The sequence below is a fragment of the Danio aesculapii genome, chromosome 17, assembly GCF_903798145.1.
Source record: "Danio aesculapii chromosome 17, fDanAes4.1, whole genome shotgun sequence".
In the NCBI taxonomy this organism is placed as follows: domain Eukaryota; kingdom Metazoa; phylum Chordata; class Actinopteri; order Cypriniformes; family Danionidae; genus Danio; species Danio aesculapii.
The window spans coordinates 49,380,159-49,405,653 of record NC_079451.1 but is presented as its reverse complement, the minus strand read 5'-3'; the positions used below and the strand labels follow the sequence as shown (position 1 = coordinate 49,405,653).

The window sequence follows — 25,495 nt, the reverse complement described above, 5'->3', positions numbered from 1 at the left end:
TAAAAACCACTGTGTGAAAAACATATCCAAAGTGAATTACATTGAGTACAAACATATTCCCTTGAAACCGAACCCAGAACTGTGGAGTTACTGTGTCATGCTCTACTATTGCAGCTTCAGGAAGTCTTACAACTATAATTCTTTCATCATGCTTGTTTTTTCCCGACAGAATCTTTCTCATGCAACAAAAGTACACTGGCTTGAAAATACATTAAAGTGAATGTAATAATAATAATAACAATAATAATAACAATAATAATAATAATAATAATAATAATAATACCAGAAGATGATTTTTGTGGCTGAACTGCCTCTTCCAGATCTGGGTGCAGTGTGTTCTGGTGTGTTAGATCAGTGCATTAGCAGAACAGTTACTGTAACTGCATTTCTAATGGATTTCCTCTTAAGTTTCGGAGGTCTAGCTGAGCATGTGGATGTTCTCAGTGTTGTGTGAAGTAATGCACTTTATTGTAAATCGATTTGAACACAAATGTAAATGCAATTATATATATATATATATACTTACCGGCCACTTTATTAGGTACACCTGTCCAACTGCTCGTTAAGCAAATTTCTAATCAGCCAATCACATAGCAGCAGCTCAAAGCATATAGGCATGTAGACATGGTCAAGACGATCTGCTGCAAGATGATTCTGCATCAAAATGGGCAAGAAATGGGATTTAAGTGACCTTGAATGTGGCATGGTTGTTGGTGCCAGACGGGTTGGTCTGAGTATTTCAGAAACTGCTGATCTACTGGGATCTTCATGCACAACCATCTCTGTGGGCGCAAATGCCTTGTTGATGCCAGAGGTCAGAGGAGAATGGCCAGACTGGTTCCAGCTGATAGAAAGGCAACAGTAACTCAAATAACCACTCGTTACAGCCGAGGTCTGCAGAAGAGGATCTCTGAACACACAACACGTCCAGCCTTGAGGTGGATGGGCTACAGCAGCAGAAGACCACACCGGGTTCCACTCCTGTCAGCTAAGAACAGGAAACTGAGGCTACAATTCACACAGGCTCACCAAAACTGGACAATAGAAGATTGGAGAAACGTTGCCTGGTCTGATGAGTCTCCATTTCTGCTGCAACATTCTGCTGGTCGGGTCAGAATTTGGCATCAACAGCATGGATCCATCCTACTTTGTATCGACGGTTCAGGCTGGTGGTGGTGGTGTAATAGTGGATATTTTCTTGGCACACTTTGGGCCCATTAGTACCAACTGAGCATCGTGTCAACACCACAGCCTACCCGAGTATTGCTGCTGACCATGTCCATCCCTTTATGACCACAGTGTACCCACCTTCTGATTGCTATTTCCAGCAGGATAATGCACCATGTCATAAAGTTTGAATCATCTCAGACTGGTTTCTTGAACATGACAAAGAGTTCACTGTACTCAAATGGCCTCCACAGTCACCAGATCTCAATCCAATAAAGCACCTTTGAGATGTGCTGGAATGGGAGATTCACATCACGGATGTGCAGCCGACAAATCTGCAGCAACTGTGTGATGCTATCATGTCAATATGGAGCAAAATCTCTGAGGAATATTTCCAGTAGTTTGTTGAATCTATGCCACGAAGGGTTAAGGCAGTTCTGAAGGCAAAAGGGGTCCAACACGGTACTAGTAAGGTGTACCTAATAAAGTGGCCGATAAGTGTGTATATATATATATATGTATATATATATATATATATATATATATATATATATATATATATATATATATATATATATATATATATATATATAATATATAGTGTGTGTGTGTGTAGATGTTTTTGTGCACAAATCAGTATCATGACATCAGGTACGACACAGGTGAGGTCCTTATTTCTCCAAAAGCTTATAAATCACACAGAATGAGTTTTTCAGACAGTAAACCTGCACAGTATCCTGTGAGCGTTTGGGTTTAGGGTTAGGGTAGGGTAGGGTGGGATTAGGGCAATACAAAATACAGTTTGTACAGTAAAAAAAAGGTGGAAACCTCTTTAATGTCCCCACAATTCACAAATACAAACATATGTGTGTGTGTTTGCTGTACCTGTGAGGTATGTGTTGTGGGATGAGTTGATGAAGTACTGAGACAGAGGGAAGGTCATGTCTTCACTCTGGTCCAGTTTTTCTGGAGGGATGACGCTGTTGTCTTCACCGATCAGATATCTGGAGAAGCCCTCCACCGAGATCTGCCCTGTGACACGAAGCGCACACACAAACAGCAAAAACACCTTCAGTCATCACACTTTCAGAACAGATTTTACTCTAATAATGTGTTCACAAGTCAGTTTCATTTTTGTGAATGCAATATTTTGGAAGATGTGTGTTTGTATTGTCTATGTGGATGTGTGCTTAGAAAGGCACTCTATATACAGTACAAATACGTCTTCATTCTTCATCTTGTTTTTTAATTTTCTTTTTTGCTCTTATTTTTATAAATTTCTTGTTTTTATTTTCTTTTTCTTCTTTTTCCCTTTTCTTTGTCGTCTCTTTCATTGTTGTTTCTATTCTTTCTTCTTTTTCTTAATTTGTGCCATTTCAGTTTCTTCTTCTTCTTCTACTATAATAAACCTTGTGCTATTCATTCATTCAATCATTTTTCTTCGGCTTAGTCTATTACTTATCAGGGGTCGCCACAGTGGAATAAACCGCTAACTATATTTTTTTACACAATGGATGCCCTTCCAGCCGCAACCCAGTATTGGGAAACATCCATACACACTCACATTTACACACACACAATCGTACACTATATGGCCAATTTAGTTTCTTCAATTCACCTATAGTGCATGTGTTTGGACTGTGGGAGAAACCGGAGCAGGAAACCCATGCCAACAAGGGGAGAACATGCAAACTCCACACAGAAATGACAACTGACCCAGCTGAGACTCGAACCAGTGACCTTCTTGCTGTGAGACGACAGTGCTAATCTATGTGTTTGTGTGCGTGTATTGTGTATATTAATACAAAAATATGAAGCCCTATCATACACCCGGTGCAATAAGACACAAGACCTGTTTGCTTTGACGTGTTGCTATTTTCAGACCAACACAACCTTAATTTTCCAGTTTTCTGCCATGTTGTTTAAATAGCAAATCCATTTGCTCCACTTTGTAGACTCATGGATGTTCCGGTCTAGAAAGGAGGTGTGTTAAGGCGCATTGTTGGCACGTTGCTATTTTGAAGAACTAAAATAGACTTCGCAATAGACCAGCTGAAAGCTGCTCAGATCGCGATCAGAAAGTCCAGCGCAGATCACGTTAGTTGTGCGCCTTAAACGCTTACACATTGCTTAATACACACAGGATGTACAGCAATTTTCAAATACCTTTACAGATGAAAACAATTAAAGGATTAAAATATTACAAATATTATTACTTTCTACAGAAATAGAAAAACCACTGCCTTCATGACTTCTTCAACTCGGGGGGCTTTTTTAGTTTATTCAGGACAATTTGCTTTTATATAATGCTATTATCATTATAGCATTATTATTTATTACATGCAGATTTATATTTGTTTTATTAAAAACAAGCTTAGATTTGTCCACCTGTCAGGTTTTGGACCATATGGGGCACAGCATGTGTGTTTGGATATAGCTCAGTTTTTTTACCAAACTTTATTAGGTTATTATTGTTCATTTATTTGTTTGCTGGAAATTAGAACTGAATTCAGAAACAGTTTCAAACAAATCTTTGAGCTTAACAAACTAAATTAATTATGTAGGCTAATCGATGTCTGTGCGTACAACACTGTTTTCTTATCCACGAAAGAGAGAAAGTGAAAGTGAAAGTAAAGGCAGAATGGAGGAGGCTCATTCTCTATCCTCGCGCTGCAGATGCTCTGTTTAACTGTTTTCTCTCTAGTGAAGCGTTCAGTTTTTCCACTTACAAAGTCCGCCATGTAAATAGCAAATACGCCATGGTGCGATGCAACTGACTCTTAAAGAGAATGAGAGATGAGTCTCTGATTGCTTTATTTTTAAAACACTCCCAAAAGCCCACACGGAACCTGCGTGCGCAGAATTCTGCAGATTTTTAGCAATCATTCATTCTGTTTATTTACCTGTGTAAATCTGTGTACATTTATATTTATTCAGTTTTTAAGTACAGTAATATTATTGACTAATATGAAAATGTTCATCTGATTTATTTACAACACAGTTTGTACAGTAATATTTCCTGTCTTTTAGTAGAGATATTATATGAGAGACTTGCTTTGTTTACCAAATTGAGTGGATCTAATTGGATTTACATTGTAAGCATTAAATAAAAGTTTAAAAGGTCTAACCTTTTATTTCATATATTAAGGATTTAGTTATGATACTCCTAAAATCATTCGGCATAAATCCACAGATTTTTAACAAAATTATCAGCAGAAATACCAAAAAATGTCCACAGATTTCGTCTGGCCCTACCCATAACTCATTAAGAGAATAAGCTCAACCCTGTTAGACCATGTGGCGTGGCGCAGAGCGTATTTGTCCATTCTTAAAATAGCAAAAAGTGGATTTGGCTACGACCCTAATGCTTTTGTACCATGTGCTTTAGACTTTGCGCATAGATCATTAAAATAGAGCCTATTGTGTTTCTAACACCCCAATAAGACTCTGGACACACACTGTAAAAAATGCAGGGTTTCACACAATTCATTAATGTTGTCTCAACACAAATTAATTAAGTTAACTTTTTTCTTTCTTCTTTTTCTTCATGTTTGCCATTTCAGTTTCTTCATCTTCTTCTTCTTCTTCTACTATAATAAACCTATTGCTATTCATTCGACATGAAAAATTAAGTTGTCCCAAATGAAATCTCAAGAATTGTGTTGTTTCAGCTCATTTTAAATAAGTAGTTTGAATGAGCACAAAAAAATATTTTTTTGAGTGCACAATACCTGCACACAGTTCTGTCCAAACAGCTTACAAACGATGATTTTCATCATAGATGCCCTTTAAACTGGGTTAATACTTTGTTTTATTTAACAGCGAGGACCACAATGGAAACAAGCCCAGGGCTTTATTGTGTTTTTATCCTCGACAGTTTTTATTTCAAAGTGTATGGGATACTTGTAAAATCTGTCAAATAAAAATCAAATCAATTAGGTAAGTCAGTGTAATTAGGTAAAATTTGTCGACAATCAGAAAAATATTGCTTAAGAGAGCTAATAATAAGACCTTAAAGTGTTTTTATTTATTTTTTTAATTAAAAAATGCTTTCATTCTAGCCAAAATAAAACAAAGAAGACTTTCTCCAGAAGAAAAAATATAGGAAATACTGTGAAAATTTTCTTGCTCTGTTAAACATCCTTTTGGGAAATGTTTGAAAAAGAAAAACAAAAAATTACCGGAGGGTGAATAATTTTGACTTTAACTGTATGTGCTTTCCTATAGATCTCCATCAGTATTCAGCGCTGTTTATCTGCCCTCAGAACATTATCACTTCCCTTTCTCTCTTTTGCACCTAAAGTAACAACTTCTCTGATGGAGTAAATTAGCGGTGCGGCTGCAAACAGACTTCAAATTAAAGCTGAAGATCAGTGTTCCCTAAACAGCAGAGGAGCTGGAAGGGAAGACACTCGGGATTCGCGTCCCCTGCCACTAATTCTCACCAGCAGTTTACATTAATTAAACTCCTTCTCCTCAGAGCTCTGGAGGTAATTAACCGTGGCCCTTTTTATGGTAGGAAAGGCTTCGCTGAAATGTTTCCAGCCATGCTTTCTGTCACTCTTTACGGCAAACAGCCTTTGATTTGCGCACCGAAATAAACACCAGCCACCTTGCTGTCGCGAAAAGGGGAGTCAAATGGCTTTTAAAGACTACCATTACCGCGCACACTGCTGAAGTTCACCAATTTTCCTGTCGAGATAAATGGAGAATGAAAAAACGTGAATCGGATAAGATGGGGATTGCATCTGATTCCACAGTCCTGCTTTTTATAGGGGACCCATTTCTACAAGATTTAAACTACAATTCTGATGTCTCTAGAGCAGGGGTGGGCAAACTTTTTTTGTATGAAGGGCCTGAAACCAAATATCACTGAGAGCTCTGGGCTGAAGATACAGCGGGGGAAAAAATATTGCACACGTCATGTTTTTCCTGGGAAAAATATTTCTAAAGGAGCTGTTGACGTGGAATTGAAGCAGATTTTGGTAAAAACCCAAACACTACAAACATAAAAATAAAACAAAAAATTATGAAAAATGTGTATTAAGAATGAAATGACAGAAGGAGAAAGGGCTGAACTACTGTAACATATTTAATACTTTATATAAAAGCCTTTTATGGTGATGGCAGCTTAAAGACGCCGCTTAAAGTCACATGCATTGCTCAGGTGTGGGTTTTTCACAGACTTCAACAGAGTGTTTAAATCTTGAAGGTTCTGTGTGTCTCGTCTATCAAATCTGATCTTTATTTTGTATTCTATATTGGATTCAAGTCAGGTGATTGGCTGGGCCATTCCACAGCTTGATTTTCTTTCTCTGAAAGCATCTGAGAGTCTCCTTGTCTGTGTTTTGGATCATTGTGTTGCTGAAATGTCCACCCTGGTTTCATCTTAATCCTCCTGCTGATGCAGATGTTGGACTGGAGCAGCTGATATTCATTTACACTGAGGAAGGGCAGAGGGTTGCTAAAGAGCTACTGAGCGATTTCAGCGGCTGTCATTTTATTGTGAAAAACACATTCATTTTTGACTTATTATTTCTGAAAACAACACAATATTTTTGGTTGTCTAGAAAATGCTTCTTGATTTAAGAATTTGTATATATGTTGACTAGAAATGAGACAAAAACTTTAAGAAAAGCATTTTTTGCAGTGTAAATAAACTTTGATTGCACGAATATTTTTATTACAGCTGATTAACATGAAAATATTTCTCAACTTTAACTTATACATTACAGACATACTAATAAGGTAAAACAACCAAATTATTAAAATGTAAAAAATGAAACTGAATACAAAAAGATGTAAAAAGTAAAACAAACTATTATATATATTTTTTTGTTTATTTATGACAACTTGCTTTTGTATAATATTATTATTATTAGCAGTATTATTTATTATATGCATATTTATTTCTGTTTTATTAAAAATAAGCTTAGATTTGTCCACCTGTCAGGTTTTGGACCATATTGGGCACAGCATGTGTAAGATATAACTCAGTTTATTAACACACCTTGTTATTATTGTTCATTTATTCGTTTGCTGGAAATTAGAATTGAATTTAGAAACAGTTTTAAACAAATCTTTGAGCTTAACAAACTAAATTAATTATGTAGGCTAATCGATGTCTGTGCGTACAACACTGTTTTCTTATCCACGAAAGAGAGAAAGTGAAAGGAAAGGCCGAATGGAGGAGGCTCGTTCTTCATCCTCGCGCTGCAGATGCTCTGTTTAACTGTTTTATTGCTAGTGAAATGCTCAGTTTTTCCACTTGCAAAGTCCGCCATGTAAATAGCAAATGCGCCATGGCGCGACGCAACTGACTCTTAAAGGGAATGAGAGATGAGACTCTGATTGGTTTATTCTCAAAGCACAGCCATAACTCATTAATTGAACTACACTGTTCCTATTTACTGTGACCTTTTATGTGAAGCTGCTTTGACACAATCTACATTGTATAAGCGCTATACAAATAAAGGTGAATTGAATTAAGAGAATAAGCTCAACCCTGTTAGACCATGCGCCGCAGCGCAGAGCGAATTTTTCCGTCCTTAAAATAGCAAAAGTGGATTCAGACACGACCTTAATGCTAGGCGCAGACTGCACCTAGATCGTTAAAATAGAGCCCTATATCTGTTAGAAGAGCATTTAATGCTTTTGAACCTTCTTTCTTCTTACTTGACTGGCCTGCCTGCAGTCCCAACCTGTCTCCAATAGAGAGTATATGTGGCGCATTTTACTGTTACCAATTGTTTCCCACCTTAAGGCTTGTTTGCAGGAAGAATGGGACAAAATTACAGCTGAAACACTTCATCACTTGGTGTCTTCAGTGTCTAGTGTTTTGAAAAGGAATGGCAACGTTACAAAGTGGGAAATGCTTTACTGCTCCAACCTTTTTTGAAATGCTTTGCAAAAACCAAAATTGGGATACGTTTATAAAAAAAAAACAATAAAAAAAACAATAAAAATCATGTGGAACACATTAAATGATGTTTATTAACTTGTCTGCAATGAAATACAAGTGGCGACATGGTGGCTCAGTGGTTAGCACTGTTGACTCACAGCAAGAAGGTCACTGGTTCGAGTCCCAGGTTGCATTTTTGTGTGGAGTTTGCATATTCTCCCCTTGTTGGCATGTTCCCATGTGCTATAGGTGAATTGAATAAACTAAATTACTCAGTTATACAAAAACAATGACAATATTTGAATAAACATATTGGTCCGTTAGTTAATGTATTTACTAACATGAACAAACAATTAGTCATACACTTATTATGGTATTTGTTCATCTTTGCTAATGTTAGCTAATGATATTTAAGTTAAATAATGTTCGTGTTAACTTACGGCGCATGTTAACAAGCACAATTTTGGATTTTATTAATGCATTAGTACATGTTAAACTCTGATTCCTAAATGCTTTGCAAGATCATTTATACTTAGTTAATGATAGCAAATACATCAACTAAAGGACCATTATTCTAAAGGGTTACCATATAAAATATTAAAATATTCCCTGCTAAAACCATTGAACCATCTTTAAGCTGTGTGTTATTTTTTTTGTTTTCTTTGTTTCATTGTTTTCAATCTCCTGCATGTATTGACAATCACACACTGAATTACACTCAATGCCCACAGTATCCATTTACCAACCAATTGTCCCTCCAAATCTCCAATCAATACTATGCAAACACATGTGTGTGGTGTGTGTGTGTCTGGTGTGGGCGTTCGACTGTCTCCAGCCTGTCTCGAAGATTGCACTGAGAAAATAGAGTCGCTAATCTGTGTGACAGCAAGGTGTCATGCTAGCACCGCACAAGTAGCCAATAATCGGCCTCATCTATCGCCATCGGGACTCAATGTGCCTCATAATCAATCAGCTGTCAGCGGCTAACGGCCTCCCGCGCATTATCATCACTGACCTGATCTCCAGTTTGCCCGTGGAGCCTTGTGCTTTGAGAGATATAAATAAACCGGCTCGACTGCAGCAGCAGCAGCCCGCCAGTTATTGTTGCTATGGTAATGAAACTAAGAGGAATCTGGAGAATCGTATGGAGGTTTTGTTTCCTTCCCAGAAGGAATAAGCATAAGAACGCTCAAAGGTTTGGCTCTAAATACTAGTGCACTATATTTGAGTCCTATATAGGCAGCTGATTTCTGAGGCAACTTTTTAGTATCTTTAAAAGCACTTATAAAAAGCTCAGTGGTTAGCACTGTCGCCTCACAGCAAATAGGTCACTGGTTCGAGTCCCGGTTGGGCCAGTTGGGATTTCTGTGTGGAGTTTGCATGTTCTCCCCATGTTGGCATGACTTGTGTTGAATTGGCTGTAGTGTATGAGTGTGTGTGAATGTCACAATGTATGGGTGTTTCCCAGTACTGTGTTGCAGCTGAAAGGGCATCCGCTGTGAAAACTTATGCTAGAATAATAGGTAGTTCATTCCCCTGTGCAATATTAGTATATTAATAAGTATGTTCATATTAGAAGACTGATATTCAAATTATGTAGAAATTATGGTAAAAAGTATAGCAATGAAATCAAGTCTTGTCTTCAGTCCCACTCAAAAGAGCAACAAATAATAACTTGACTTCTAGTTGATCATTTGTAAAAGTGGCAGAAGGTGGATTTTTCCCAATCATCACAAATACTGCAGAAGACCTACTGGAACCCACATGGACCCAAGATTCCTATAGAAATTAGTCAAGTTTGGTCAAGAAAATATCATGGTTTGGGGTTACATTCAGTATGGGCTGTGCGAGAGATCTGCAGACTGGATGGCAACATCAACAGCCTGAGGTATCAAGACATTTGTGTTGCCCATTACATTACAAACCACAGGAGAGGGCAAATTCTTCAGCAGGATAGCGCTTCTTCTCATACTTTAGCCTCCACATCAAAGCTCCTGAAAGCAAAGAAGGTCAAGGTGCTCCAGGATTGGCCAGCCTAGTCACCAGACATAAACATTATTGAGCATGTCTGGGGTAAGATGAAGGAGGAGGCATTGAAGATGAATCCAAAGAGTTTTAATGAACTCTGGGAGTCCTGCAAGAACGCTTTCTTTGCCATTCCAGATGACTTTATTAATCAGTGATTTGAGTCATTGCAGAGATGTATGGATGCAGTCCTCCAAGCTCATGATGGAGTCAGACACAATATTCATTCTGTTTCCACTGTAGCATGACCACATATTCTATACTGGACATTATTGAAGGTTCAGTGACAAGACTTTTGTCTAAGCAAAGTCAGACCTTACTGTCCTAATGAAATCAATCAAGGCATGATCATATTTTATTTTGGTCAAATAAGCGTAATCTAGAGGCCTTTGCCTTTCTTCTACCACTTCTGATAACAAATGATCAACTAGAAGTCAACTTATTATTTGTTGTTCCTAAAACTTGGATATGCGACAAGACTTTTGTCAGGTAGTGTGTGTATGTATATATATAAAGAAGTTATTTAATTATCAAGTATTTAAATAAATAAAAAAATGATATAGACATATTTACAAATGTAATAAAAATGTTAAAATAATTAATTTAACAAATTATAATATTAAAAATAATCAGATTTTATATATTATTTTAAAATAATTCTCACTACTAAAATAACTGATATATAACTTATAAAATTCAATCAATAATACAGAACATTAGACCAGTTAGAATGCAATCAGAAAATGTTTCAATTATCTGTTAAAATATAGTATCTCAATGCTAAATTAATGCTGTTCTTTTTTTAAATGTATACTATATAAATGGTCACTTTAGAGTTATAAGGTTCTATCTGACACTTTTGTCAAAATTGAGTTATTGACATATTCTTATTAAATGACAACTTATTCACATTTTGGGATGTTTTTGATAAGTTGTTTACAACGACTTTTTATTTAAAAAACATGGAAGTACATAGTAGTTAAGGACTTTTAATATAAAGTGGGACCAAAACAAATGTTACACACATACTGTTTGCTATATGGAAGGCAAAAAACTTTAAAGCTCAATATCTCAAAACCATTCAGAACGCAGATAGAACCTTATAATTCCAAGGTGATGAAATATATGCATATAAATAATGTACTTAAATGAACTCTTAAAATACTTTTTTATTAACATGTTTGGTTTTTTAAATGACAAGGCAGCTGAGAAATCTTGAGAAATGAAGATTTTAAAGCACACTCTCTACTCTGAAATGCATTTATTTTCTTTTTGGCTCAGTCCCTTTATTAATCTGGGGTTGCCACAGTGGAATGAACTGCCAACTTATCCAGCAAATGTATCCGAACACGGGGAGAACATGCAAACTCCACACAGAAACGCCAACTGACCCAGCCGAGGCTCGAACCAGCGACCTTCTTGCTGTGAGGCGAACGTGTTACCCACTGCAGCCCCACTACTCTAAAATGTTGAGTAAAACCAGTTAGAGAATATCACATCTAATTAATATTCATGAGGCTGCATGCTGATAGGCTGACAGAAACCAAACACACACAAAAAAACTCCCCGGAGGAGGAAACGGTCATAAAGAAATGATGAAATGACTGAGGATATAAATACACACTTTTATATTTAGTCGCTGTAACAATGTTTCCAGGCCTAATTATTAAACATTCATGAGCATAATTCTCAGATGTGCCTGATGTTTCTGTAAAGTTGATCTGATATGAGTGTCTCCATGGCAACCGGGCATTTAAAACAATTAATGGTCTGCTGGAGTATAATGATGGATATGGTGAAGCTGTATTAAAAGACAAAAATTAAATTGCATAAAAAATAAATCTATACATTTTGCATACAGTAAAATAAAAAAAATTCTAAAATGTAAAACAATATAGAAATATATAAAAATATGTATAGACAAATGTAAAAATAAATTCTTAAAAATGACAAGATATAAGCCCCTTTCACACAGTGATAGCGGTAAATATCCGGAAAATTAATTAAATTAATTAATTAAATAACAGGTTGAGAATGTGGTAAAATCCGAAAACGTGGTAAAAAAAATAAAATAAAAATCGGACGAGGGCTTTTCTTTTTCCGGACGGCTTTTGTAAATCGTTGGTTGGGTTTAGGGCGGGCGGGTCAATCGGTAAAATTGGTTGGGTTCGGGGAAGAAGGAGGGTGGGTCGCCAGGCAATCATACAGCCAGTCGGACAGACAGACGTTCGTTCGACAGCGGCCTCTGGTGGGTTCACGCGAGAACAGCGCGGGCGCGAACGGCACTCGCGGGAGAAGCCAAAAAGGCGCACACAGCGGCGAACGGCACTCGCGGGAGAAGCCAAAAAGGCGCACACAGCGGCCTCTCTCGAATTCGCGAAAACCAAAAACTGCAAAAATATGTACCTCCCGGGATGTATTTCGTGGCCTCCAGAAACGTTCTCGGGACTACGTTTTCGTAATGAGCCTGGGTTGATATATACATCAATACTATATATATATATATATATATATATTTATACATTTTGTTTATATAACAAAACATATATAGGTTGAAATATATATGTAAATAATGTGTAAATATATATCTTTGTATGTTATTTGTGATAATTAATAATAATAATTATGGGTGTCATGGTGGCGCAGTGGGTAAACTTGGATAGACGACAAGACTTTTGTCAGGTAGTGTAAATCAACAAGTTAATTATAGTTAAGTGAACACAAGGATAGTTAAGTGAACACAAGGATAGTTAAGTGAACACAAGGATATATATATATATATATATATATATATATATATATATATATATATATATATATATATATATATATATATATATATATATATATATATATATATACACATCGATACAATCCTTGTGTTCACTTAACTATAATTAACTTGTTGATTTACACTACCTGACAAAAGTCTTGTCGTCTATCCAAGTTTACCCACTGCGCCACCATGACACCCATAATTATTATTATTATTAATTATCACAAATAACATACAAAGATATATATTTACACATTATTTACATATATATTTCAACCTATATATGTTTTGTTATTTAAACAAATATATAAACAAACATACATTTTATACAGTATAGTCATGTAAATATTTAAATACACAAATATACATAGCAAGCACAAACATATTTTGTTAATATGAACTTTTATTTTGGATGTGATTGTGTTTAATCATTTGACAGCACTATATATATTAAAACCATTGAAACAGATTTCTCAGTCTGTAATGTGTCTGTCAATCATCAGGTCTGCTGTAGAAACTAATGAGGGATTAGATGTGATATTATTACACTGACAGAAACAGATTAAACTGCTCTGACAACCTGCAGCTCCTCACGGGACCTTAGTGAAACCACCATCATCATCATCATCAAGGATAAGCTATTAGTCAGAGCTGTCTATCAGGGATCGATAAATAAAACGCTCATTCTGCAAAGCATGATGGGTTGCAGACAAACACAATCAATAGTCTGAGCCGCCGGATTGAAAGATTCCCTCGGAAAGTTCAACCAAGATGAAAACTGTGACACATCTATTGACCACCATCTGATCAGCCCCTAAAGTGGTTATGTGTGTATTGAAATGTATTAATAATTTCAGATAATATCTGAAGTGGTACCCAAAATGTAATAATACCACCACAACATACAGCTCATAAGAAACATTATTAAGGCAGAAAAACAATATATGCTGTCATATTGACAATGTGTCGTATTCAGATATAAACAACCTGTTGTAAATAGAGTTAAAATACTGACTCTGATAAATAAATAAATTAATAAATGATTAATTTATTTGCTTTTTTATTTTGATAACTTTTTTATTGGAGGGATCAAAATTAGATAACCTACTAGAAAAAAATAATAATAATACAGAAAAATGTTTATTTAATTATTTATTTAATTATTTTATTTTGCTTTATTTTATTTCATTTTATTGAATTCTTATTTAATTTTGTTTAAATTTGTTTGATTTGATTTTATCTTATTTTATTTATTTTTAATTTAATTTAATTTAATTTTGTTTAGTTTATATTTAATTTAATTTAATCTTTTTTATTTAATTTAATTTAATTTTGTTTTATTTAATTTAGTTTTATTTATTTATTTATTTTTTATTTAATTTAATCTTTTTTATTTAATTTATTTAATTTTGTTTTATTTAATTTAGTTTTATTTATTTATTTATTTTTTATTTAATTTAATCTTTTTTATTTCATTTATTTAATTTTGTTTTATTTAATTTTGTTTTATTTATTCATTTATTTTTAATTTAATTTAATTTAATTTTTAAAAATTTATTTTATTTATTTATTTATTTAATTTTATTTTATTTTATTTTATTTTATTTTATTTTATTTTATTTTATTTTATTTTATTTTATTTTATTTTATTTTATTTTATTTTATTTTATTTTATTTTATTTTATTATTGAGTTGAGGGGGCAAATTACATAGCAATAATAAAAACACAGCAAACTTAGCTCCTTAGCCCCTTATTTATCAGGGATCGCTACAGCAGAATGAACCATCAACTATTCCAGCATATATTTTATGCATCGAATGCCCTACAGCTGCAACCCAGTACTAGGAAACACCAATACACACTCCTTCACACTCATACACTATGGCCAATTTAGTCCATCAATTCCCCTATAGCGCATGTGTTTGGACTGTGGGGGAAACCGGAGCACCCAGAGAAAACCTACGCCAACACGGGGAGAACATGCAAACTCCACACAGAAATGCCAACTGATCGCCGGAACTTAAACCAGCAACCTTCTAGCTGTAAGTGCTAACCACTGAGCCACCATAAGCTATATAGATGTGTATATATCTGATAGTGTAGAGTGAGTGCAGTGTGATGAGTGTGTGTCTGAGCTTCACCTTTCTGAATGAACTCTGTGTTGGGCTCAAACTTCTCCATCAGGGCGTGTGTTTGGTCGGACTTCAGCGGCGGGTACAGGATCTCATTCAGTCGAGGGTCTCTCTGCTTATTATTGATGAACTCAGTCATCTGCTCCATGCTCAGATAGTTTCTGCTCTTCGCTCCGCTGCAAACACATACACAGACACAATGAGATATACACACACATGAAGAGATATACAGTACACACACACACACAAACACAAAGAGATATACACACAAATGCACACACGCACACATTGACTTTGAGCAAGGTGGTTTTGAGAGGAACGTCACGGTTATGATCAGTGCTAATTATTTTCTCTTTTTTAATTGCAGCTCCCCAAACTCCAGCATAATTAACAAACACAGCTTGTTAATATCTTTACAAAATGACTGAAGGCATGATTAGGTTTGTGTGCAAAATAGATTCATACATACATACATTCATAAAATAAGATTAAATGGAAAAACTTACCAATATTTTTTTTTTTAATAAAAAATAAATAAATAAAATTACAAAAATAAACTAATTTATAAAATAAGGATAATAGACAATTGATAGATTAATGTGTATAAATAAATAATAAAATTATATGTAATAAAAATTGATAGATTAAAAATATATAAAAAAAATAAAAAGCTAATAAAAAAGAAAGAGTAACCAATAAAACGTATGCGTAGATTAAAAGCTGTATAAAACATAAAGTGTCAATAAAAGTGTAATGAACAAATGGATCAATAAAAATAAAAGAGGATAATAAACAACGGATAGATAAAAATGAAAAACAAGCAACTTTATAAATATAAAAACAAAATATATAATTAAATGGTTAGATTAAAATTATGTTTATAAAAAGATAAATGTTTATAAAAAATCTATATTAATAATCATGTTTAAAAAAGAAACAAATGTATAAATAAATAAATAAATGATAAACAAACATGAAAACAGATAAACAGATATAACCAATGCTTAATTAAATAAATGTATAAACATAAACAGATAATTAATGCATGAATAAAATTTCAATAAAAAATACATTTAAATATAAATGCATAAAACCACTGTATAAATATATTATAAAAATGTAAAAACAATAATAAAATTCATAATTAAATAAATACATAATTAATTAATACAAATACGCATACATACATACATACATACATACATACATATATACATACATACATACATACATACATACATACATACATACATACATACGTTCATACAGTTGAAGTCAGAATTATTAGCCCCCCTGTTTATTTTTTCCCCAATTTCTGTTTAACAGAGACAAGATTTCTTCAACACATTTCTAAACATAATAGTTTTAATAACTAATTTCTAATAACTGATTTATTTTATCTTTGTCATGATGACAGTAAATAATATTAGACTAGATATTCTTCAAGACACTTCTATACAGCTTAAAGTGACATTTAAAGGCTTAACTAGGTTAATTAGGTTAACTAGGCAGGTTAGGGTAATTAGGCAAATTACTGTATAATGATGGTTTGTTCTGTAGACTATCGGAAAAAATATAGCTTAAAGGGGCTAATAATATTGTCCTTAAAATGAATTTTGAAAAATTAAAAACTGCTTTTATTCTAGCCTAAATAAAACAAATAAGATTTTCTCCAGAAGAAAAAATATTATCAGACATACTGTGAAAATTTCCTTGCTCTGTTAAACATCATTTGGGAAATATTTTTAAAAAGAATTCAAAGGGGGGCTAATAATTCTGACTTTAACTGTACATACATACATACATACATACATACATACATAAATACATACATAAATACATACATACATACATACATACATACATACATACAAACACAAACAAATAAATAAATAAATAATATTTTGGTAAGACTTACAGGTCAGCAAATATTTGGTTAATCTCAGATCGCGGGCACAAGTGACTGATAAACAGCTTGTAAACATCAGAAGTGAAATCCTCCAAAGGGATCGAGTCGTTCTGCAAAGACCAACAAAACAAACCAGCAAATCATAAACTGCAAATTTACATAATTATTATGCAACATTCATTAAGTTCAGCAACTAATAACAAGTCGCTCATGTGTCTCAAAAATAATGAAACACCCAAAACAGAAGAGTGAATCTGCTTTCACAATAATGCAACCACAAATCAATGGGAAATAAACATGAAATAAACTAATAACTGCTAAATATTAAATAAATAAAATAACTAATAGCAAGTAAAAAAACGATGAAAATCTAAATCAATCAGCTAGTAAAATAAATTAAAACATTAAAAATACATCTGTATATACATTAATGAATAATAATTAATTGTTAATAATGAATAATAAATTCAAAATAAATATTTGATAAAACTGATGAAAATGTAAATCGATCTATATACAGTATATAAGAAAATTAATATCTGCATGCACAAACAAACAAATAAACAAACAAATAAGAAAATAAATAAATAAATAAACATTAAACAAATAAAAAACAAACAAATAAATACATAAATAAATAAAAATTTAATAAATAAATAAACAAACAAATAAATAAACAAATAAACAAATAAGAAAAAAATAAATAAATACAAATTAAACAAACAAACAAATAAATAAATAAATAAACAAGTAAACCAATAAGAAAATAAATAAATAAATAAATAAATAAATATTAAACAAATAAACTAACAAATACATAAATACATAAAAATTAAATAAATAAATAAACAAACAAACAAATAAGAAAATAAATAAATAAATAAATAAATATTAAACAAATAAACAAATAAATATATAAATAAATAAAAATTAAATAAATAAACAAACAAATAAATAAATACAAATTAAACAAACAAATAAATAAATAAATGAATACAGAATCAAGTGAACCAGCTTTGATGAAATGTAACCGCATATTAATAAAAAAAATAAAGCATTTCAATAAATGAACAAAAATATCTATAAATAAATACACAAATAAATGTGTATGAAAAAACAAACAATCAAATAACTAAGTAAATAAACAAATAAACAAACAAAGAAATACAATTAGTTTTTATTTCACATAATTTTCAGCGCTCAAAATGAAGGGTTTACCAAATCTATCTCTGACCACACCAAACATACACAATTAATTATTTCTTAGCCACAAATTTTAAATGTGTCAAAACAAGCTAAATATAGCTGTATACTATACTTTTTATTTAACAACGCATATGCACAGTAATCTGTCCTGACTAATGGTCCCAGATCAGCAGTTAACTACACATAAATGGGGAGTAAATCTCCCATTAAAGCAATGTTATTGTAAAAAAATGATAATTAAACCACATTACTGCAGGTGAAAAACACATTACTGCACATTACTGTGAGCTGGTGAAAAACATACCGTGTGATAATGAAAGGATGATCACACGCACGGGTAAGGTTAGACCCATAAATAATCTGTTCAGTGAATGGTTCAAGCGAAAGTAACTGGCGCTGCTTACAATAAGTCAACTCTGGAAATCTCGAAAGCAGCAGGACTGTGGGTGCATGTTCATCACTTTTTGTCTAGTCTATTTGTAAGAGAACCGATCACATCAGTTGTGTTCACGAAAGGAAACGGGAGCGCGCACGCGTTATAAACAGTAGCGCGCATTACCTCAGCTGTTAACACGAGTGTTAGTGCGAGTAATTATCCTCTCATTTCATATCATCTCAATGCGAACGCAATTATTTTTGTCAGTCGTGTTGCTTCTCAATTCTAATATCGGCTTTGCGTGTCATCCTTATTGTCGAACCCTGATTTTAAGTATTGTTATCTGGAAAATTATTTTCAACCAGCCAAAGTGGCTAGTGGGAGTGTCTGTCTTACCCAATAATATCCAGCTGCAGAACCACGCACGTTTCAGGCACACACAATCTAGCACACATGATCTAGGCAAACCAACCATGTATGGTTACGACGGATGTTAATGTTATTAACGTCTTCTCGGACATCGTCATCAATATAATTGTATGTTGTTTATAAATATTCTACAAAATAAACAATAGTGTGTACTGCTTCACAAATACTGCGACCAAGAGGAGTGAATGGGGAGCGTTATTTCCGATCGCCATTCAATATAATAGACTGAACAGTTTTCTAACAGGCATCATAGATGATCAGTCAATAATATCTGACAGAGTCAATATAGCAGATACTCGTCTGCTGGCCAATTTGGACAGGTTTAATAGGCAAAAATACATCTTTATATGTAATAAAAATCTTTTTACATGTAATAAATGTATGACATTATATTAATATTGTACTCAAGCGATTTAATAGCATTTATTTGCTTAATTTTATTGTTTTATATTGTTTTGCAATATAATTGTTTATTGCAATATATTGTTTTTAAACCATAAAGTACTGGTAATTTTTGTAATTATAGTTGCAACAAGTTTAGCATTACAAACAAATTAACTGGTAATAGTTGTTAATAATAATAATAATAATAAATATATATATATATATATATATATATACATATAAAATAAACATATTAAATAAAATAAATAAAGTGTCAATACAATTTTAATGAAAAGTATACAAATAATTAAAAAATAATAAAAATAAACAAATAAATAAAATAAATAAATAAATAAATAAATAAAATAAACAACCAAACCAACCAACCAATCAGTTCATCCCAGACAGCCATAATAATGAGTCTGCAGTCTTATGGCAGAGTTTCATGTGTCTCCAAACAATAAATCATTAAAAATAAACGAGCCGAAGCTGCCATCAACAACATGCATATAATTAAAAACACAAAATATTCAAGAGGGCCTCAAAATTAATCAGCTAATCACCCTCCTCAGGAGCATCAAGTTAACCTGACAGCCAATCAATTGGTTTATTATGAAAAACTCCACAACAAATGATGCGGCCACAAAGCAGACATCACTCAGATTCAACTCTCATGTAAAGTGCTGAAAACACACACATACACACACACACACATGCGCCAAGCCCCTGGCTGATGAACACATTCTGGAGCAAAATAAAAAATAAATAAAATAAAGCAAATAGAAAGAAGAAGAGCAGGTGAAAGCATGTGAATGAATCAGAGACTGCGCACTCTCATTACTTACACACTTTCTGCATCATGAGCACTTTTAAAGAGACAGTACACTTTAAAGGGATAGTTCACTCAAAAATGATAATGCTGTCTTTATTTACTCACGCTTCACTTGCTTAAAACCAGTTTGAGTTTCTGTCAAGCACAAAGGAAGATATTTTGAAGAATGTTGGAAACCTGTAACCATTGACTTCCATTGTGTTTGTTTTTCCTTCTAAAGAAGTCAATGGTTACAGGTTTCCAACATTCTTCAAAATATCTTCCTTTGTCAAACATAAAGTGTTTCCTTGTCAACAGTGAGTTTCCTTAATATATATATGTACGGTGAATAACCATACATTTATTTATACATTTACTCACCCTATACTTGCTTAAAACCAGTATTCTGCCGAACACAAAAGAAGGTATTTTGAGGAATGTTGAAAAAACATGTAGTGTTTAGGCCTGTAGCCATCCTGCTGATGGGGTTTTTTCTTTTTTTCTCAAAAAGTGGACCTTTTTGCAATTATACGCCTTATTTTCTATTGAACTATGACATTTAAATACTGCATTTTAGTGATATTTTGAACACTTTTCTGAATTAGCTTGTCAGATTAGATTTTTAGATTAGATTCAACTTTATTGTCATTACACATGTACAAGTACAAGGCAACGAAATGCAGTTTCGGTCTAACCAGCAGTGCAATAGCAGCAAGTGCAGGATACAGGTATAAGTTATAGAGTGCAGTTATAGAAAAACTATGGTGATATTTACAGATGGATGTACTATCAACATTATATACAGGTTGTATTAGCTATGAACAGATTTACAATAAATGAATATATGTACAGGATACTATTAATAATCAGGAGTGGCAGATAGATAAACATAATTACAAATGTCCATGTGCAGTGGGTATGTCCAGTTCAAATAAATGAATCAGTGCAATGTAGTGCAATGAATATGTGCAAATTTAAATGTGCAAATGTTAAATAGTGCAGTGATTGTGAGAAGTATAAGTTAGAGGAGTGTGGGGGGTGTATTGGGGGGGCAAAAGAGTCAGTGAGGGGCAGAGTTCAGAAGAGAGACAGCTCTGAGGAAAAAGCTGTTCCTCAGTTTGCTGGTTTTTGTCCGGGGGAGCCTGAAGTGCCTGCCGGAAGGCAGGAGAGAAAACAGTTTGTGAGCAGGGTGAGAGGTGTCCTTAAGAATACTGCGTGCTCGGCGCAGACAGTGTTTCTTCTGGATGTCCTCAATGGCTGGCAGTGTAGTCCCTGTGATGCGTTGGGCAGTTTTTACCACCCGCTGTAATGCCTTACGCTCAGCAACAGAGCAGCTTCCATACCAGACTGTGACGCAGTTGGTCAGGATACTTTCTATTGTGCAGCGGTAGAAGTTCACCAAGACGGCTGATGAAAGCTGGTTCTTCTTAAGTTGCCTCAAGAAGAATAGGCGCTGATGAGCCTTCTTGACCAGGCTGGAGGTGTTGGTGATCCAGGAAAGGTCCTTTGAGATGTGGGTCCCCAGGAACTTGAAGGACGAGACAGGCTCAACGGCCATCCCATTAATGTGGATGGGATCATGTGAGCCTGTTCGTCCCTTCCTGAAGTCCACAATGAGCTCCTTGGTCTTGTTGGTGTTAAGGAGCAGATTATTGTCAGTGCACCATGTGGCCAGATGCTGTATCTCCTCCCTGTAGGCAGTCTCATCATTATTGCTGATTAGACCAATCACTATGGTGTCATCTGCAAATTTGATGATGGTGTTGGATGGTCATCATAACCACACCTTTTTGACAATTTTAGCCAAAATAGAATTCAAAGCAATTTAAAGATGGGCCACTTTTGGTGCTTCACCTTTTTATTGGTCATTTGTGTTTCAAGAATAAGCTCCAAAATTTAGAATAAGTTACTTGTAAAATATTTTCTCCATTTAAAAACAATACAGTAGGTCAGTATGTAACCCCACCGGTCCCACACCACCCAACCCGCTCCGAGCTGGGATCAAACCGGCGACCTTCCGCATGGAAGTCAGTTGCTCTAACAAGGAGGCTAAAGACCGTGGCCTCTAGTGACTGTTGCTAGAGCACCTTTAGAGGTCAGAGGAGTGAGGTTTACCTGCACAGCACTTACTAGCTGGCCTCCGTTACAAGTAGTGAAAGATCACTTCATTTACGTCAGATTGTATGTGTTCTTGCACAGCTGGATGTTAGACTCATGAACAATATTTGTTTGCATTGGCCAAAACTGATTAGCAGGTCACACTGAAGCGACAGCCAGGAGATTCTGCTAAGCCTTTTTCAATGGGTTATTTTCACCATTCATGATGGCATAGCAGTCAAAATAGCACAAATGAGCACATATATGGGACAAATTCTGTACCTTTGTCAGCTTCCGAACCACCCGAACCCCCCCTGACTACAGCCCTGGTGTTGGTGGTAAAATTACAAGTAACGCGAGTTACGTAATAATATTACTTTTGTAAATGTAATTAATATTTCAAGAGTTCACACGTAGCTGATAATCAATAAAGCGTATTTGGCATGCTGTCCCGGGAGAGAGCCCTGAGCTCGTAATATCCTCGAGCCCGGGGCTCCCTCCCATTAGAAGGGCGAGAGCGGAGTTCGAGCTCAGGTAGGTCTCGAGGACTCCCCAGCTTATCGCCGTGTGAGAAGTGTAAACTAGTGTTGTTTTCGGTGATAATTTGGTTTAGTCGATTGGCTATTGTTTATGTTTTTGGACGGTGGGAGGAAACCGGGGGACCCGGGGGAAACCCACGCGAACACGGGGAGAACATGTAAACTCTGCACAGAAACACCAACCAGCCCGATAGGAGGTTGAAGCAGCGGTGTTCTTGCTGTGAGGCAACAGTGCTAGCCACTGGGCCACCGTGTCGCCCTATTGGTAAAAGGGGGAGGAAGTAGGGGAGCTTCAAGACGAAGATAACTGGAGTGAAAAATTCTGGTTATTTATAATGCTTCCGTAATCATCTAATGGGTCAGATTTCGGAGCTAATGAGGAGCCAGCCGTGTTGATCATAAGCACGTGATCCTCTCGAAATTAGTTTATAAATAAACCACACTAACAAGTAATGCATTACTTTCAAAAATGATGTAATATTATTTGAGTTACTTTATGAAAATGTAATGCGAGATACTTTTTAGTTGAATTTAGCTTTAAAAAAATTAATTGCTGAAGTAAAATTTAAGTCGTCACGTTGAATCACGCACTCAATGAGAGAATGCAGGTACAGAGAGAAATGAAAATGCCTTACATTTCTGTGATGAGAAGGAAAAGCGGACTCTCTTAATTTACTGTGATTTTACTTCACTAATAAGACAGGAAGAACAAAAACTGCAAACACACTACTTTAAACTTTCATTCATCTGTATATACGGCATGTATATATCCCTGACCCATCTCGCTCTGCTGGTTTGTCCATTAATGCATCCCATCGCACACATGATATTTCATATTATTTTATCATCACATGATATGTTCAAACTAAATCACTTTATTGCAGCTAGCTCTCTGCAACTCTCATATGGTCGCCCACTGAAGCTAAGCAGCGCTGCATCTGGTCATTACCTGGGTGGGAGACCACATAGGAAAACTAGGTTGCTGCCTGAAGTGGTGTTAGTGAGGCCAGCAGGGGGTGATCAACCTGCAGTCTGTGTGGGTCCTAATGCCCCAGTATATTGATGGGGACTCTATATTGCTCATTAGCCGCGTTTCCACTATCGCGCCTAAAGCGAGCGAGCCAGGGCGAGCCAAGGCAAGTCGCCTTTCCACTATGACTTCCGGGGCATAATCGGGCCAAAGCAGGGCTTCCTTGGGGCCAGCGTCCGGCCTTTTTCGGCCCGCCGAATACCTTGGGCCAAGGAGGGCCAACTGGGGCTTCGGGGCGGGGTTACGTACAAAGGCGGAGTTTTCCTGTCAGGTAAAGAGGAGACAAGATGCTTTCTTCCCTTACATTTGTTTTGCTATCGCGCTTGATCAACTCACTAAGAAAAATCTGTGTTCGAAGTTCGAATGTCCTTATCCAGGGATCGCTGTCTGGCCTTACACCAACAGACCACAAACAGTAAAAAAGCAATCGCTTCGGTGTTCTCCATCTTCCAGCTCTCGTAGTGATGCCAGGTTGTGTTTGTGGTTATAATTTGAGTTTTTTGTTCCCGCTGAAGTGGGCGGGTTGTGTGACGGGTTGTGTGACGTTTGATTCGGGGGACGTTCTGGGGGCGGTGTTTGCGTGACGCGCTGCGAGCAACTAGCCCAACAATGGAAACGCGACATGATTTCGGCCTTATTTCTCAACCTCCCGGGCTATTGGCCCGGCCTGGCCCGATTAAAGCCCTGGCTCGCACTGGCCCGATAGTGGAAATGCGGCTATTGAGTGCTATCTTTTGGATGAGATGTTAAAGCGAGGTCCTGCCTCTCTGTGATCATTAAAAATCCCAGGATGTCCTTGGAAAAAGAGTAGGAGTTTAACCCTGGCATCCTGGCCAAATTTGCCGGGTGGATGCTGCACACTGGTGGTGGATGAGGAGATTTTCCCCCAAAAATGTGTAAAGCGCTTTGAGTGTCCAGAAAAACACTATATAAATGTTAGGAATTATTATTATTATTAATTAATATTGATGCTGGAATTTATTCAGTAACTGTGTTTTCATCATAGTTTATGTGCATTTTTGTCTTCTCGGATAAAACGTTTATCCCACTCAGTGGTGTGCATCCATTTCTTATGCACGTTTTCAAAATGTAAAAGTTTCCATTAAGCGTTTTTAATGCAATATTCCAAACGGTGCATAAAAACAGGTGGATGTACAGTAAACGTAGCTATGGGCTATATGCACAGCTAGTGTTTTTCCCTACTGATAAACTTCCGGTGAACAGTTAATGTGACTATTTTCAATTTCACACAGCTCCTTTTACCGCATCAATGTTGTAATATGAATAAAATATGATCAGTTAAATAAACGTGAGCATTCATTAGGTTGTTCAACTGTAAAATGAGATGAAAAGCTGTTTAAACCAAGCACTGTCAGTATCAGCAGGTCAGTGCTGAAACTCCATTGAAAATACTGGATGGCACGGAACAAAAGGATTTAATGTAGTGCTTCTTGCACATTCTGAGACCCACTTTATATCGTATATCAATCAGGCAGTGAAGATCATTGATTTTTAAAGAAAACACCTTAAACGCTGTGATTTTGTACCAGCATACAGTTCACCAGAAGCGCTTGAACTGGGTTACTGAAAATTAAGTGAAGTTTCATAAACTAATTTCGAGAGGAGCACGTGATATGATTGAGCACGTCTGGCCACTCATCTGTAATCAATAATAATCCAGTTAGTGATCCTAGTTTACAATAAATAAATAA

At 35.2% G+C, this 25,495-nt stretch overlaps 1 protein-coding gene across 1 annotated transcript in view; it reads right to left on the bottom strand.

Annotated features, from left to right (window-relative positions):
* LOC130244867 (1-phosphatidylinositol 4,5-bisphosphate phosphodiesterase beta-1) overlaps positions 1–25,495 on the bottom strand; it is a 195,096-nt gene that overhangs the window by 57,217 nt on the left and 112,384 nt on the right. Inside the window, exons 8-10 of the mRNA XM_056477422.1 lie at positions 16,921–17,021; positions 15,012–15,178; positions 2,053–2,199 (exon numbers count right to left, since the gene is read on the bottom strand). Of these exons, the coding sequence (XP_056333397.1) occupies positions 2,053–2,199; positions 15,012–15,178; positions 16,921–17,021 (415 nt within the window). The remainder of the gene's footprint in view (positions 1–2,052; positions 2,200–15,011; positions 15,179–16,920; positions 17,022–25,495) is intronic.